General features: G+C 48.7%; 1 protein-coding gene across 1 annotated transcript in view; it reads right to left on the reverse strand.

Moving 5' to 3' along the window:
• LOC116953965 (dihydrolipoyllysine-residue succinyltransferase component of 2-oxoglutarate dehydrogenase complex, mitochondrial) overlaps positions 1–16857 on the reverse strand; it is a 38786-nt gene that overhangs the window by 7063 nt on the left and 14866 nt on the right. The window contains exons 6-13 of the mRNA XM_032974309.2: positions 16536–16591; positions 15583–15691; positions 14227–14400; positions 10494–10564; positions 9574–9671; positions 7615–7745; positions 6842–6915; positions 1912–1995 (exon numbers count right to left, since the gene is read on the reverse strand). Of these exons, the coding sequence (XP_032830200.1) occupies positions 1912–1995; positions 6842–6915; positions 7615–7745; positions 9574–9671; positions 10494–10564; positions 14227–14400; positions 15583–15691; positions 16536–16591 (797 nt within the window). The remainder of the gene's footprint in view (positions 1–1911; positions 1996–6841; positions 6916–7614; positions 7746–9573; positions 9672–10493; positions 10565–14226; positions 14401–15582; positions 15692–16535; positions 16592–16857) is intronic.

The following is a 16857-nucleotide window of genomic DNA, read 5'->3' on the forward strand; positions in this document are numbered from 1 at the left end:
AGTATAGCCCTACGGTCTCTGCAGCTTTGCCTAGAGCGAAAGCAGCATCCTCTTTCGCAACGCACCTTACTTTTTTTTATACATTTTCGTAAAATTTTGATTTTTTTTTGTCCCACCCCATTTCGCTATGCCTGAGAAGAGGAAATGTGACGCACATGCAGAAATGTACTTGAGGGTTTTCAAATGTGTTGGCTTTTACGTCATAAATGTTTGTAAAAGTTACGTCAAGCTACAATAAATGTTCGTTAGGGTTATTTTCATTTATTTTCGTGGTCAACATTGGTGCTTTTACGGTACGTAATCTGTTTCCAGGAACGGAACCCCAATTGATAACATCGGCCCTATGGAGAAGTCAAGATTCGACTTACGATGGCTCAACTTGCGAACGTAGTCCAGGAAACAATTAGGTCGCAGGTCCGGGGGGGTCGCCCGCATTAATATTATTATCATCAACACTCACCAAAAGCTGTTAGATCACTGGACAGGCTTGCCCGTGGACGTGGCGATACTGACGACACTGACGACACGGTACAAGATCCGCGATAATCGTGTCGTCCTATTGCGGTGAGGGCATGGCCCACGCAAGTGGGGCATCACAGAGCTCCCTCCGAGTTGCCTTCAAGTGACCTCTGGTCCGCACATTAGAGGGCTGCACACCTCCCCACCCACTCGGCATGCGACAGACTGCCGCATGGTAGAAAAACCCAATAATTACAATTATAGCGCTGGAGATTGGCCAAATTGGGCACACAGCCATATTCAATGCGATGGGTTTTTATGGTGCGCAGTTATTGACGACGGGGCTGAGACTCTCAGAACATTAGACTTTAGAATGCAGTATAATCACAAAATAGTCTACGTTAGTCTATGGGTCTTCCACGCGAGTCCACGGGTCTCTATCAATAGACTTGAGAACTGGCTTTTAATCACAGCTGGCTGCCTGGAATCAAACACGCAGGATCACACAGCCAACAGTCCCAGACTTGAGAACTGGCTTTTAATCACAGCTGGCTGCCTGGAATCAAACACGCAGGATCACACAGCCAACAGTCCCAGACTTGAGAACTGGCTTTTAATCACAGCTGGCTGCCTGGAATCAAACACGCAGGATCACACAGCCAACAGTCCCAGCTCAGCGCTCTGACCTCAGAGCCACCCGGCCACCTAAATTCTTCATATGCTTTAGAAATACCCATTTATTATTACACAAGCTAAGCTTGTATGCAGGCTCTTATGCCGGCTTACGGAATTGCATTGGAATCTTTGTTAAGCCGACCGGCCAATGACAATCACAGAGCCCTATAGATTGTACAGAGGCCCACAGTCTCACGCAGACCAACAGAATTAAACATGGACTCGCAGACTCGTACACTCTCCGCCCCCACGTTCATATTCCGGGTTAAACAAATTCCTTGTTTCCTCTCTGCCGATAGATAACTGCTTCTCTCTCTAAAAAACAGAATAGTTCCACTTGACATGTAGGTTTTCGCAGCCAATATTACGATTCATCGTTCATTTTCGGGTTCGGCCACCGTTTGTTTGTGTAGAGCGTCATGAGATGCGGTCAAACTAAAATTATTTTTTTTATTTTACCAGGTAAAGCCCAGTGAGCGGTACAGCTCTTTTCAGAAGCAACCTGGCCACAAATGATAGCTCAACGGAGTGGCTTGTCACATGGAAATGTATAGCAGCCAATACTCTAAGCGCACGTTGATTCTAAACGTGGAGGGAAAAACCAGAGGACCCGGAGAAAAATCCACGCGACCACAGGGAAAGCATGCAAACTACAAATATACAGCAGGCGTCACAGGGTCGGTATCGAACCTACGACCCCCTGCATACCAGGCGAGGGAGTTAACAATCTTCGCCACCGTGGCGATACACAAACGCACGGTGGGCACTGCGTCATACCTTCTCGCCCATCTCGAAGATGGCCCTCTCAATGTCGGCAAAGTTCATGGGGCCGACATTCCTCAACACGGGCACCACCAGGCCCTGTCGGCAAAAAGTTCAACAACAATTGTCACCCGAGCAATCAATATCTTCACCTCCGGGTTAGCACGGTCGGTTACGTAGGGGGCAAAATAAGTTCAACATACAGCAAAACCTTGGATTGCGAGTGACTTGGTCTGCGAGTTTCTGCAAGACTTGCAAATTTTTTAAAATAAATATTAATTTGATAAACGAGCGAGGTCTTAGCAATACGAGCAGTACGTATACGCTTTGTACTGCCGAGCATCACTTGATCACAACTGATATACACGAGTGCTTTGATATACGAGTGCTTTGGATTACAAACACGTTTCCAGAACGAATTATGCTCGCAATCTAAGGTTTTACTGGATATATATAAAACATACATTTGCAGGCAAGCATATGCATTAACCCCCTCGTCAGAGCAGGTACCATCTATTCTTAATTCTCGCGACTGAAAGTGGGTTTTTGTTTTTTACGGGCCACATACACACAGAGGATGTGTTCTGTTGCTGTCTAGTGGCAATATCTGGAAAATAAATAAAAAAACATTGGACACAAGGACTAACCAGGGGTCATGCCCCATTCATTAATTCGTTCCAAAAACCGACCAAAAATCGAACAAAGTTAACAGATTTTGATTTAAAGCTTTCATGACTGCAGGGATTCATATTCTTGGTTCTATCGGTAAAGTCACGTAGAATGGAAACTTATAAAAAGTGACTCACTGCGGGGTGATACACGGTTAAAGAGCGCAGTTGTGAAAGAGTTAATTAGTATTACACACGTTGTTACAAAGTGTGATATGCAGCACTTTGGACCTGACCCGTACCTTAATGGAAAATACAACATTTTTCCCTAATTTATGTCAAAACAAATTACTAAGTCTGCAAAAACTCGCGGAACTTTGGCCGTTTTTTTCCCCACCAAATAGTGGCGCAAACAGGCCTCGAGCAACCACATAAATGACATCAACAGAGAGAGATTCACCGCACAACAGATTTTGATTCTAAAAACCGGACGAGCCATTGTGAACACAAGTCCCCTGTTAAAGGGAAACCTGGGTTATAAACTGATATAATGGATGGCACACCACATGAACAAATGGGTTACCGAGCATAATAGTACACAGTGGATCTGGAAAGGAGGGGTCCGTTAGAAAGCAAACAAGAAAAAAATTGTCACCCCCTAACCGCCAAAGGACGCGTTGAGAAAGAGGAGCAACGCGAAGCGAGAGCTGGGACAGTAAAGATGAAAAGTCCAACGAAATCTTCGTCAACATCGTCACCATGGGAGTACGCAAGATACATTTTCACGTACCAGTCCCTGGTCAACCCACTACTGGATAAAGGCCTCCCCTACACCGTTGTTGGCCGTACGGGTTTGTTCGAGCATACCCAGGTATCACGAGCTCGTCACCGATGTTGGCTGTGAGGGCTCGAAAACGAAATTAAGGTTGCTTGGTTCGAATTTGCGGTGAGCCAGTGACTGGGCCAACGGCTCCACTACCAATTTATTGCTCTGATATTTAAAACACTGTTATAACACAACAATTTTTAAATCTTGGCGACAGATAATAATCACTCGGACACAGCTCCGTCCAGGATAGGACGTTGACACGGTCAGCGACGGAGAACTCTCATACAAAAACGCGGAGTGTTGTTTCACCATCACGCTGTACCCCGGGGAATGCCGTGTGTGCCCATTATGCCCCACGTTAGCTGTGTATTTCCTGTGCGCTTTGAAGAAGGCCCATTGCCCAAAACGTCACCTGCTACATGTTTTGTCTTAGGGCCACACGGTGGTGTTAACTAATATGCTTAACAAAGAGATTGTTATTTGTGCTTGTGCACCACTGCCAAAGCAGTATCACCAGAAAACTTGTGTATTGTCCTCCAGATCAGGTGCCAACACATATCTTGGGAATAGATTTATACGCGCATGGTAGGAGACTTGGGAGTACCTGGAGAAATCACGTTGAAATATGACGACCTTGAAATATTCAAAATTATATATTTTTTTAACTCAGTTGCCAAGCACAGGGCCAAAAGGCCCACATCGCCAGGTGGCTAGCAATGAACGGCACCCTCAAAAGTGCAATAGAAAAAGAGTGAATACTTGATAATTGTTTTTTTACCCTTTTATCTGGCAACAAAACTGACACCTTTTTTATACAAGGAGTCATGTTTACATTGACCACAATACCTGCGGTCAGAACGCAAACAAAAAACAACAACTCTGATAATGTATGTGGCACTGTCCTTGAAATTGATTGATCCACACCCGAGACAGCTTTCTTTAGAGCCTCGTCTCACATGGTGTTGGACCAGAAGACGCCAAAAGGCGCACAACTCAAAGGCAATGCACCATCAGAGTATGAGAGCTCGGGGTAAGCATTTACACCATTGGAAACCTCATTTGCCAGTAACAAAATATGATAATTGTTTTTTTACCCTTTTATCTGGCAACAAAACTGACACCTTTTTTATACAAGGAGTCATGTTTACATTGACCACAATACCTGCGGTCGGAATGCAAACAAAAAACAACTCTGATAATGTATGCACTGTCCTTGAAATTGATTGGTCCACACCCGATACTTTTTTTTAATCGAGCAAAGATATAAGCGCTTAGGGGGGGAAAAAAGAGAGCGGCAAATATGGTAAGGAATTCCATAGTGGAGCAGTACAAGAGAAAGAAGCAGAAAAAGAAGCGTTGTGGCCTATAGGGTGGTGAGTGGGTAGGTGAGTGAGTTGTTGTGATGACAAACACGTGGTGAGCGAGTGGGTGAGCGAGAGAACGAGCCATTTTGACCTACAGTGTGGTTAGTGAGCGAGCGTGTTATTGTGACCTACCTACAGTGTGGTGAGTGAGTGAGCGTGTTAGTGTGACCTGCAGTGTGGTGAGTGAGTGAGCGAGCGTGTTAGTGTGACCTGCAGTGTGGTGAGTGAGTGAGCGAGTGTGTTAGTGTGACCTGCAGTGTGGTGAGTGAGTGAGCAAGCGTGTTAGTGTGACCTGCAGTGTGGTGAGTGAGTGAGCGAGCGTGTTAGTGTGACCTGCAGTGTGGTGAGTGAGCGAGTGTGTTAGCGTGACTTGCAGTGTGGCGAGTGAGTGAGCGAGTGTGTTAGTGTGACCTGCAGTGCGGTGAGTGAGCGAGTGTGTTAGTGTGACCTGCAGTGTGGCGAGTGAGTGAGCGAGTGTGTTAGTGTGACCTGCAGTGTGGCGAGTGAGTGAGCGAGTGTGTTATTGTGACCTGCAGTGTGGCGAGTGAGTGAGCGAGTGTGTTAGTGTGACCTGCAGTGTGGCGAGTGAGTGAGCGAGTGTGTTAGTGTGACCTGCAGTGTGGTGAGTGAGTGAGCGAGTGTGTTATTGTGACCTGCAGTGTGGCGAGTGAGTGAGCGAGTGTGTTAGTGTGACCTGCAGTGTGGTGAGTGAGTGAGCGAGTGTGTTAGTGTGACCTGCAGTGTGGCGAGTGAGTGAGCGAGTGTGTTATTGTGACCTGCAGTGTGGCGAGTGAGTGAGTGAGCGAGTGTGTTATTGTGACCTGCAGTGTGGCGAGTGAGTGAGTGAGTGTGTTATTGTGACCTGCAGTGTGGTGAGTGAGTGAGCGAGCATGTTATTGTGACCTGCAGTGTGGCGAGTGAGTGAGCGTGTTAGTGTGACCTGCAGTGTGGCGAGTGAGTGAGTGTGTTATTGTGACCTGCAGTGTGGTGAGTGAGTGAGCGTGTTATTGTGACCTGCAGTGTGGCGAGTGAGCGAGTGTGTTATTATGACCTGCAGTGTGGTGAGTGAGTGAGCGAGTGTGTTATTGTGACCTGCAGTGTGGCGAGTGAGTGAGTGAGTGTGTTATTGTGACCTGCAGTGTGGCGAGTGAGCGAGTGTGTTATTATGACCTGCAGTGTGGTGAGTGAGTGAGCGAGTGTGTTATTGTGACCTGCAGTGTGGCGAGTGAGTGAGTGTGTTATTGTGACCTGCAGTGTGGCGAGTGAGCGAGTGTGTTATTATGACCTGCAGTGTGGCGAGTGAGTGAGCCAGTGTGTTATTGTGACCTGCAGTGTGGCGAGTGAGTGAGCGAGTGTGTTATTGTGACCTGCAGTATGGCGAGTGAGTGAGTGAGCCAGTGTGTTATTGTGACCTGCAGTGTGGCGAGTGAGTGAGCGAGCGTGTTATTGTGACCTGCAGTGTGGTGAGTGAGTGAGCCAGTGTGTTATTGTGACCTGCAGTGTGGCGAGTGAGTGAGTGAGCCAGTGTGTTATTGTGACCTGCAGTGTGGCGAGTGAGTGAGTGAGCCAGTGTGTTATTGTGACCTGCAGTGTGGCGAGTGAGTGAGCGAGCGTGTTATTGTGACCTGCAGTGTGGCGAGTGAGTGAGCCAGTGTGTTATTGTGACCTGCAGTGTGGCGAGTGAGTGAGCGAGTGTGTTATTGCGAGCTGCAGTGTGGCGAGCGAGTGAGCGAGTGTGTTAGTGTGACCTGCAGTGTGGCGAGTGAGTGAGCGTGTGTTATTGTGACCTGCAGTGTGGCGAGTGAGTGAGTGAGCCAGTGTGTTATTGTGACCTGCAGTGTGGCGAGTGAGTGAGTGAGCGAGCGTGTTATTGTGACTTTCAGTGTGGCGAATGAGTGAGCAAGCGAGGGCATTGCTGTGACCTTCAGTGTGGCGAGTGAGTGGGTGTGCAGTGTGGTGGTTGAACGTGGTGTTGATGAGTCTGGTAGTCACGAGTCCTCAACATGGGCTGACGATTAGCACGGTTGGCTATGTACGGGTGTACGAAAGAAGCTCAACGTACGTACATGCGCACGGCGCACGACGCACGACGGGAAGGTCGGCGCGAAACGAAAGCACGCAAAAAACCACCGTCGTCGCGTTACCTTGGCGGTCGACACAGCGACGCTGATGTCGATGTAGTCCCGGTACACGATCTCTTTCGTCACGTCGTCGATCACTGAGAATGGGGGCGCACAGCGCACACACGCTCGCAGTCAGCGCCGCGGTGACGTGCGCGCGTCACCAGCCCCTCGCGTTAAGACCCGGCGCTCGCTTTCTCGCCACGTGCGGATTGAGTTGAAATGTAACCCGCTTTCACTGCCACACCGGGACGCCATTGCTTTCCTTCATCTTCGTCTCTCCCCCAAGAATCTTGCCTCGATCACCTCCCTCAGATCATTCCCTTCTCACTGCCCACCAGGCCAATCACTTAGCTCATTCTCCTGTCACTAACCACTTGACCAGTCACCGCCTTCAGCTCATTCCCTTCTCACTAACCACTTGGCCAATGACCTCCTTCAGCTCATTCCCTTCTCACTAACCACTTGGCCAAGCACTTCCTTCAGCTCATTCCCCTCTCACTAACCACTTGGCCAATGACCTCCTTCAGCTCATTCCCTTCTCACTAACCACTTGGCCAAGCACTTCCTTCAGCTCATTCCCCTCTCACTAACCACCAGGCCAATCATCTCCTTCAGCTCATTCCCCTCTCACTAACCACCAGACCAATACAGATGTCCTTCCTCTCCCCGATCGTTCGGATGAGTCCACGTTCTTGTCATCCCACCAGGCGCCAGGATCCCCCCCCCCCAACCCCCCCAAGGTTTGTTTTCCTAGCATTTGGGACGTTTCGATGGCCTTGGGTGGAGGGGAGTACCTCCGTTGACGACGGGTTGTTCCTGCAGGGCGAAAGCCACGGCCTTGACGAAGGGCGACATGAAGCCGAGCTTGAGGCCGTGCTTCTTCAAGAACACGTCCTTGTGCCGATTCCGCATCTCCATCACGTTGCTGCAAAGGGGGCGCCAAAAAATGATCGTCAGCGACGGTGAAATTTCGGAACGCGGTTCTCGATTATTAAATCGGAGAGGGGGAGAGAGAGACTGGTTCGGAGAAGTGGGAAATCACGCAGATAGGTGAAGATAGCCAGAGGCAACAATCGCCAAGGCTCCGTGGGTCCCATACTGGAGAAATGCACGCTTGGAATTACACTTGAGAGACAGAAAGGGAAACACGTGGATTAGTGAACATGTGCGGATTAATGACATCACGATGGACGATGGGGCCAAGGATAATAACAGGGTGGGCAGCCAAGGAATGGAACGCGTCTTGAGAGGACATCCGTGGAGGACATGGAGCGATGAAATCAGCTTGTGTGCAGGTGTTAGGTGGACTGTTCCGTTGCAGGATCACAAGAGGGAGTGGCGGCACCCTGGGGAGGCCTTCATCCAGCAGTGGATGATGGCCCACCAGTACACGATAACAAACCTGTCAACCCATACTGTTCACCCGTATTCTTGTACAGGGAAATGGAGTTCAGGTCCATATGGCGTACAGCCGTTTAAATACGGGCAAAAAATATATTTCTTCATCAATTTTTTTGTGTTTCTCCCATGTCATGGGACTTTGTAGGATGAACGTTGAGATGTATTAGGGCACGGGGTGACCAATAAGGTCTGAATTGGTCTGAAATAAGGTAGGGCACCAATATGGGATTGACAGCTATGCAATAAAATTTTGCAACGCTAATTTTGAAGGAGTTGCATTCTAAGCATTTCTTAAGCCATATTAAAAAAAACTGAAGCTTTAGTGCAAAGGTTCAGGAATTCCTGGCAAATTAAAAGCTCAAATGCATAGCTTCAAGGATTCTTGGCTACGTTCCATGTATAAGGCTATCATTGGAATTGGACTGGCCCAAATATGGTCACACACGAGGCGTGTCCTGGAAAAACCATGGTTACCCAAAAGACAGGAGAGGGGTCAATTCCACCTCCCATGACAATCACGGCGAAGAGGATTACGCTGGGAAGCCAGACCAGCCGTAGCCAGACGTGTGTTGGGAAGGTGTGGAAGATCCCACACTTTACCCCAGCGCATACGACCTGCCGATCAACTTAATTGCGGTCAGCCCAATTGCATTGCGGTGGCACGGCCCGGCGATAACGCGTTCGCCGCTTGATGCAGAGGGTACGCGGTGCGAATCCGGCAGGCCCGCCCTGGTTATCACCGCGGGTGCATTAACCATAAACGCACTACGCACCGTCCGTTAAGGATCCCGTGACATCATTCGTAAGAGTGGGCCGTTTTGTGTGCCGGCGTCACGGCCCAAAATTTTTGCTACATTTTTAAAATTAACAGCAACTTAATTAACTGGGTAATAGCCACAGCAACATCACCCCCTAGTAGCATACTTTCTACCAAAACGTCGAGATTTGTCTTATTTTATTTCTACCTACGTGACTTTACCGAAAGAACCAAAGAGTATCGAGTATAGAGTTTGTACCGGCCGTTTTGTTAATCTGCATGATAATAAGCCACTTCGTTGAGCTATAATTTGCGGCCAGCTATGTAGCTCAGTGTGCCTTACCTGGTAAAATAAAAACAGTTCAGCTTTTTTTTTTAAGTTCCTTCAGATTCGATTAGGCTTTCCTGGGTAAACAAGAGTAATAGTAATAATAAGCCCTTTTACAGAAACATGCAATGTTAGGCCAACGTTGGTATGTGGTTTGAAACGTCGGCCCAACGTTGCCCCAACATTGGCTCAACGTTCGAAGTGCCGTACCGAGACGTGGGGGGGGCAGCAGGCAGATAGCGAGCAGGTCAAGGGCTACGCGCTCACCTCATGTCCACCTCGTTGAAGGTGGTGAGCATGGCGCAGGTGTTCTGCGCATCCTTGAGACGCTGGGCGATCCGCAACCGCATGCGGTTCATCTTCACCTGCGTGGGCACCCACCCGACAGAAAGAATTTCGGATTACACGTATCAATCGTCGCCCCATATCGGCAGACTAACGCCCGCTTGCAGGCCGGTGCGGGTTCACCTGGTGCCACCAGGGACGTCTGCCGCCGGGGGCGCCCTTGGAAAAGGTTGAGATGAAATGCACTCTTGATATGCCGTGTCGTTTAAAAGCACCCCAAAAACGCGGAGGTAAATGTTTCTTTGAGTTTGCGGGAATTAAATGGGAAGAAATGGTTTTGTCTTTTTTTTGCCTCATCAGCAGCGTGCAGCCTGTTAAACAAATGCTGCCGTGTTGCCAGACTTCATGAGCAAGAGCTCTCCGTGATCATCATGGGGCCCAGTAGTCCTGAGCCAGAGGTGGAAATTCCACATTCCTCTGGTGGGGGCGAGTCTTACGATAGACCAACCACTGCCGACTTCCCCACAAAGCGGTACTCCGTTGATCGACCCTGGGGGGGAATGGTGGGCCGAGCCAACCCCCCAACTAGGATTTGAACTCTCAACCTTCCGATTGCGAGCAGCCCCCTCTACTGCTGGCCAGATGGGGTCGCCAGGCAGAACCTCGAATGACCCGACTAAACTCAAGTCATCTCGTCAACGCTAGCCTCATATGTTCTTCCTCCAGCTCTACGCTCTGTTGCCGGCTGCTTTGCATTACAGGCTTAAGGGCCTCCCGTTCGGAAACCGCAAAACAAAAAAATCCAATCTCCACATGTTGTTGCGCAACCGGTGCCCTCCGTGCGCCAGCGGTCACCGCGATCGTTTTCCACCGTGCGTCTGGGGGGAGGGGAATGTTCTTACGCGGTGTTCCCCTCGCGTCGGGATAGCGCCGGCACCCGACGGGACAGCCGCGGTCACTTGGACTTCGGCCACTGTGGAAACACGCAAGCACGCGGGAACATTTTGATCTCACGGTGCCTTTACGTTCACACCCGCCCTTCACCCCCCGCACCCCGACAGGGATAAGATGGCTGGCACGGGGCCATCACGGCACGGGTGGGCTTTTTTCCCCACTGGGTAATTTGCCGAGCCGGACGCCAAACCGTGGAGGGGCTGGCTCGGGGCCAAGCAGGGCCAGGTGGCGCGTTCAGTGTGAAAATAATCGATCGTCAAATGAAATCACGACCATTATTTGGCACAATTAACCGAATAGAGTTACCCTTGCAGATTGCAAACAGGCACTGGTAATCGAGCTATTACCCGCCACGAGGATTCCGCGTCTCCCTTGTTGAGACGTGACGAACCGACACGGATTCAGGGTCACGATGTTAAGACATCGTGGAAAACGGTGGCTGCAGGTGGTCAACGCGAACCAACCGCACACGAATCGAATACAAACTAACGGGAATGCACAATGCAATCGATGCACTGGGGAGGCGGTGGGGGGGGGGTGGCGGCGTAAGAGTCGATTCTAATCGATCGATGTTTATATCGTTGAATGCGCACATCTGATCGCATCCTTCGATATCCCACGGCAGAGGTGTTCGCTTATCTTGCCGTGTGTGCGGACTGAGGACACAGCCGCAAGTTCTGTTGGCGGGACCCGCAGCCACCGGAGAATCCTGAAATGTGGCCAGTGAGCGAGGGCAGCCGGGGGGGGGGGTGTGGTGGTGGTCGTGGTGGTGGGTGGGGTCACCGCAATTGAAAATGAGTTACGGCAACAGTCAAAGTGACCAAGCGGTCGCGGTGGATAAACAAGACCACGCTCACCCCGGTACTCCTCCGATCCCTCCACCGGCTCGCCAATCCAATCCCGGATCAATTTTAAGCACGAGGTTCACCGTTCTAGATATAAAGCTTTCGTGACTTGCAAGGATCCATACTCTTTGGTTCTATTCGGTAAAGTCACGTAGGTAAAAAATAAAACAACAAAAATCACGACGTTTCGGCCACAACACAAGCGGCGCTGTCCTCGAGACAGTCTGGTCCCTTCACCTGATGCAGGCCGCTTGTGTTGTGGCCGAAACGTCGTGATTTTTGTTGTCTTATTTTTTTTACCTACGTGACTTAACCGAATAGAACCAACGAGTATGAGGTTCACCGTCTCCACGGATCCTCCGTGGGCTCACTCCTGCCTACCTCTGCCCTCTCGTCTCACTCTACGTGCTCTGCCAACTCTTTCCCCTCTGGTCTCACTCAATCATGTTCAAATAAACAAAATAAATCAACATGCGGAAAGGTTTGCGTTCGTCACGCGAGCGCCAGCAGTGCCGCACGGCGATGTTGCGGGTGAATACCGGCGGAGGGAGGCGTAAGGCGGCCCTTGCCTTACGCCTCGCTCCGCCACAAACGCCGCCTTCACACCGAACCCGGGCTTTACCAGGATTAAGGTAAATGGAATTTTTTTTTTATAGCATTTTGTTGCATTACGTAATTGTTTGTTTTCTATGCTTAGACCTATCTTTTAACCCCCATGTTTCTATTGCTAGTTTTATTCATTTTTACTTCATTTAATGAGCTATTTATTTAAAACAATTACACTTCGACTGCTTATGGTCTCAGCCAACTGGGATTGGAGATGTCTAGGCCTAGAATAATGCACGGTCAACGGAACATTTGGAAGGTACTGCTTTCTGTTAACAATTAATATTAACATGTTTCGTGGTATTCATAAACAATTGGGTACAGTATATGTTCCACTAATTTCATTATGGGTAGTGCTAGGGTTGATATTCGATCAAATGAAAGAATCACAGGAAGTGCAGAGTCTATGGACAGCAATACGATACAGGAAGCGACAGAAAACGGATGACAGCAAGATACAATACCGAGAGAAAACGAACCCAGCAATCGGGTAGGGGAGGCACAACTATTTCCGGCTATGGGATTCTATCGTTGATTTTGCGGGGAAGATTGTTCAGTTTCCGACATACGGAAAATTCAGGTTACAGATCGTTCTCGAAAACCTAACCCTTCCATAACCCAGGGACTGCCTGTACTCCACTCCACTTTCCCCTCCACGACCAAGGCTTTCTGTCGAAGGCCCCCGGTCGACCATCACTCAGTGGGAAGTTCGCTCATTCTCCTATGCTGCTCCCATTGTCTAGAACCCCCTTCCCCACCCACACACCAGGTCATCCGTGCTGTCGACTCCCTGCCACCGTTCAAGTCCAGGCTCAAAACCTTCCATTGTCCCCTGTGGCTACGACCGACCGCCGCTCTCCAATCAACCCGCCCACTGTCTCTGTGCAGCGTCTCGAGACGCGATATAAATCCACACGGTGTTAAGACTGGCCCCGACATCCGCCCTCGTGACTCAAGTCACCACCTCCCCAGGGCCTGTTCCGATGCCACGTCCACGCCATCTGGTGGTGGAGTCACGCATGCCCACCAGCTCCAACCGCGTGTCCACGTCTCAGACGGTAGGGTAAAAGTGCAGCCCTTTGGAATGTATAGCCTACTCCACTGCAGGAGAAAGGGTTTGCCCTGCTGGAGGAAGCTCTAGAGAGCCCCTCTGGAGGGCATTTGGCCTACTCTTCCACAGCTCATACTGACCTAATTCAGACAAAACTAATCATTAACCTCATTATTGGAGAAAGGTTTTTTTTATATTCTTGGTTCTTTCGGTAAAGTCACGTAGAAGGGAAACAATAAAACAATAAAAATATAAAACAATAAAATCATCACGACGTTGCGACTGCAACACAAGCAAGGAAATTTTAAAAAAAGTGATGATGATTGCTTGTGTTGCAGTCGAAACGTCGTGAGAATTTTATTGTTTTATATTTTTATTATTTTATTGTTTCCCTTCTACATGGTGAATTTACCGAAAGAACCAAGAATATGAATCCCTGCAGTCACGAAAGCTTTAAATCAAAATTCAAGGTTTTTTTTGTTACTTATATTCTCCAAAACAACACTCATGATTGCGTTGCGTTGTTTCCAAAATCTTCTGACCCGTATCTTAAAAAAGGGACAAGCCTATATACAACTGACAGTTCACATCAGCATTGGCTCAAGCGAGCCCGACTGCTGGGGTTACATCGAGTGTCGAAACTGGTCCAGAGTTGTGCTTGCACTTAACCAATGCTTCGGGTATTATTGCACTCCCAGAAGGCTGCGTGGTTGACTGCAAGTGTAAAAATATATTTAATCTTTTAAACGTGGCGGGGCCGACTATATGGAGATAAAACATCCGCTTAATTATTTTGTTAATCGTCTGATTATTACAGATTCTTTATTATCCGGCTTGGAACGTTTCACCCCCCACCCTCAGCCCAAAGCTGACCCACACCCATACTGGAGATCTGTAAAAAAAAAAAAAGAGCTTCATAGCTCATCGGATTTCTCCAGTCTAAAATAAAGATTCCGATTCGCATTCAAAGCAATGATTGTTCACGCGATCTCATCAAACTGTAGGTAACGCTCAGCATCAAATCCCCCACTTCATCGGAATCACAACAAGCCCCATCTTCAAACGAGCTTGCGCCATTTCTCGCAAGTCGTACAATTCTTCTTCCCTTTGGCGTCCGATCAGGCCGAAAACAAACCTGGCAAGAAAGCGCGGCGAAAAAGGCGACAAAACGACCGTTACCGGGCGTCGACTCCAGTGGCTTCTTGGGCACAGGTGGCACAGGTGGCATCGTGGTTGGGATGGGCCCAGCTCCTGAGGGCGCCTGCGGGGCAGCCGCCTCTGCCGCTGGTTTTGCGGCAGCAGGAGCTTGCGCGGCAGGCTTGGTGGCGACGGCGGCAGCAGCAGCTCCCGCGTCTGCGACGTAACAAAAGGCAGCGGCAACACCTTGACTTTCATTTTTCGATTTAAAGCCTTCGTGACTGCAGTAATTCGTATTCTTAGCGCTTTCGGTAAAGTCACGTGTTGAAGGGAAACAATGAAACAATAAAATATATATATAAAACAATGAAAATTCTCACGACGTTTCGACCATAACACAAACGGTCGTCATCAGGTGTCATATATATATATTTTATTATTTTATTGTTTCCCTTCAACGTGACTTTACCGAAAGAGCTAAGAATACCTTGACATTCATCGCTTCGCCCTTTCTGCCATTTTCAATGATAACCACATTTCAAATTTCGTCCACGCGCTTTCGTCTGATTTCATCCCAAACCTTCCACGACTTTCGCTGTCACCCGCCGTCTTTTTTCGTTCAGCCTTTGAATAGAAGTCGTTCAGTGACCATCTCTTATATTTGTGTTTATTCATATATTATTAATACTGTACTTATTTCTGTGATTATACTGCAAACATTTGTGATAACAGTATAATACTATTGGTTTATATTGTTATTATTTTATTGTTTCCCTTCTACATGGTGACTTTACCGAAAGAACCAAGAATATGAATCCCTGCAGTCACGAAAGCTTCAAATCAAAATTTATTATAATACTAGTGTTAACTTATGCAAGAATAAAAATATTTAAAGGTATAATTTTGTTGATTTATTTAGTTTTGTTTATTCATTTCGTTTTGTACATTTATTATGTTTATTTTCTTTTAATTCTGTTCATTTAGGTTTCGCACGCCAGTGTTATATAGTTACTGTGGTTATTTGCATGTATGTTTTTCGCCGGACAAAGGTTCGTTGAGGCTATACGAGGAACCTTTGTCGTGTGTGTGTTGTGGGGGAACGGTGGCACAACGGTCAGCGCACCGCGCTATGAACCCGACGAGCCGTGGTCCATTCCCGCTCGTGAGCAATAACACCGGCGGATATTTTAACCCGTCCGTGGGCTCACCGAGGTCTACTAGGGTCTAAAATGAGCATCTGCTGCGGTGGGTAAACATCAGCATTGGGGAGACAAAGGTGGTGCCGGCCACCCACCGCCTCGTGTGCCGCGCCAACATTCGTAGGCGTCGCTCGCTCGTCCCAACAGTCTGTTAAAGGCTATACGGCGGGATCTTTGTCTGTGTGTGTGCGCATCGTACCGGTGATCTTGAGTTTGAAGAGCGGGTTCCCAGCCTCCACCCTGCCCCCATCCTCCACCAGGAGCTCCTGGATCACCCCACTTGACGGGGCCGGCACCTGGATGGAAGTCTGCAAACCAGCGGCCAAGAGAGACATATAAAATCAAGTTAGATCAAGAAGAGTTTAACACGTAGGCTTTCGCGGCCAATATCATCCATTATACAGGTTTTTTTGGGTTAGATCGCGTAAATATATAAATGTGTCGTTAAACCCGCCACCACCCGGCACAGCCAATTTGTAAGGTTTGTCACGTAAACAGAACGTGGCCAATTCGTCACTAGTACAGCACACCGGCGTGTTGGAGAGCCAAGCCACAACATTTACAGTCTGAGTACGACGTTTCACCAGTAATTACAACCAGCTTCATCAGGCAACAGCCAGACTTGTGGAGAAATCCTCCTGTTTCGTTCCTTAAATAGAGGGGTCGATGTGATGACATCACTTATGAGCCCTTCTTGAGCGAAGTGGGTACCCATTTCCGCTTGGGCTATTTATATGGTAATCAACTTACATTATGCATCCGAATTATGCAAGCCCATTGTTCTTGTGCCTCCTGTCGATTGAGTGCACTAAAATAGCAGTAACTGTATTGTCTGTTCAAAGGTAATCCATGCATTTAAACAATGTATTATTTGATAATTAGCTTCCAAGTAGGGCGAAGGCTGTAGCTATCCGAACGGCTAAAATTATTTTCATTTCTCTCAATTTCGATAGATTCTCTAATTAGTCTTGGCCAGGAGAAACTAGTTTTGCACAGAACTCCAACGTTATCGAAATCAATTGAGTGTCCTTGTTTGCACGCGTGTTCTGCCACTGCCGACGGAAACAGGAATGTCAACATGGAGGAGGAGCTTGGCACGGGAAGAGATGCTGCGAGCATGGCACGGGCAAGGACGGATGCCAAGTGTCTCACCTTGTCGGTTTCAATCTCGCACACAACTTCATCTTCCTTGACAAAGTCGCCCACGGCTGCAATGACAAATATCTCACGTAAATCTCGCGCGGCAAGGCGCACGCACCACCCAAAAAACATTCATACACGCATTGCGACGCCCCCCCCCCCTCCCCCAACGCAAACACCGCGGCACGCCCCGGTACCGACGCCTACGACCAAAAGCGCCCGGATTGCGCCCGATCCCATCAGGTCTCAGAAGACAAACAAGGTTGTTGACGCTGGACAATCGCTCGGATGGGCAACCACCAGCGCCGCAAACAACGGGTGCATGGCGGTCGCC

Source organism: Petromyzon marinus, chromosome 53 (assembly GCF_048934315.1).
Source record: "Petromyzon marinus isolate PM22_M1 ecotype Great Lakes invasive population chromosome 53, UKy_Petmar_22M1.pri1.0, whole genome shotgun sequence".
Taxonomy (NCBI): domain Eukaryota; kingdom Metazoa; phylum Chordata; class Hyperoartia; order Petromyzontiformes; family Petromyzontidae; genus Petromyzon; species Petromyzon marinus.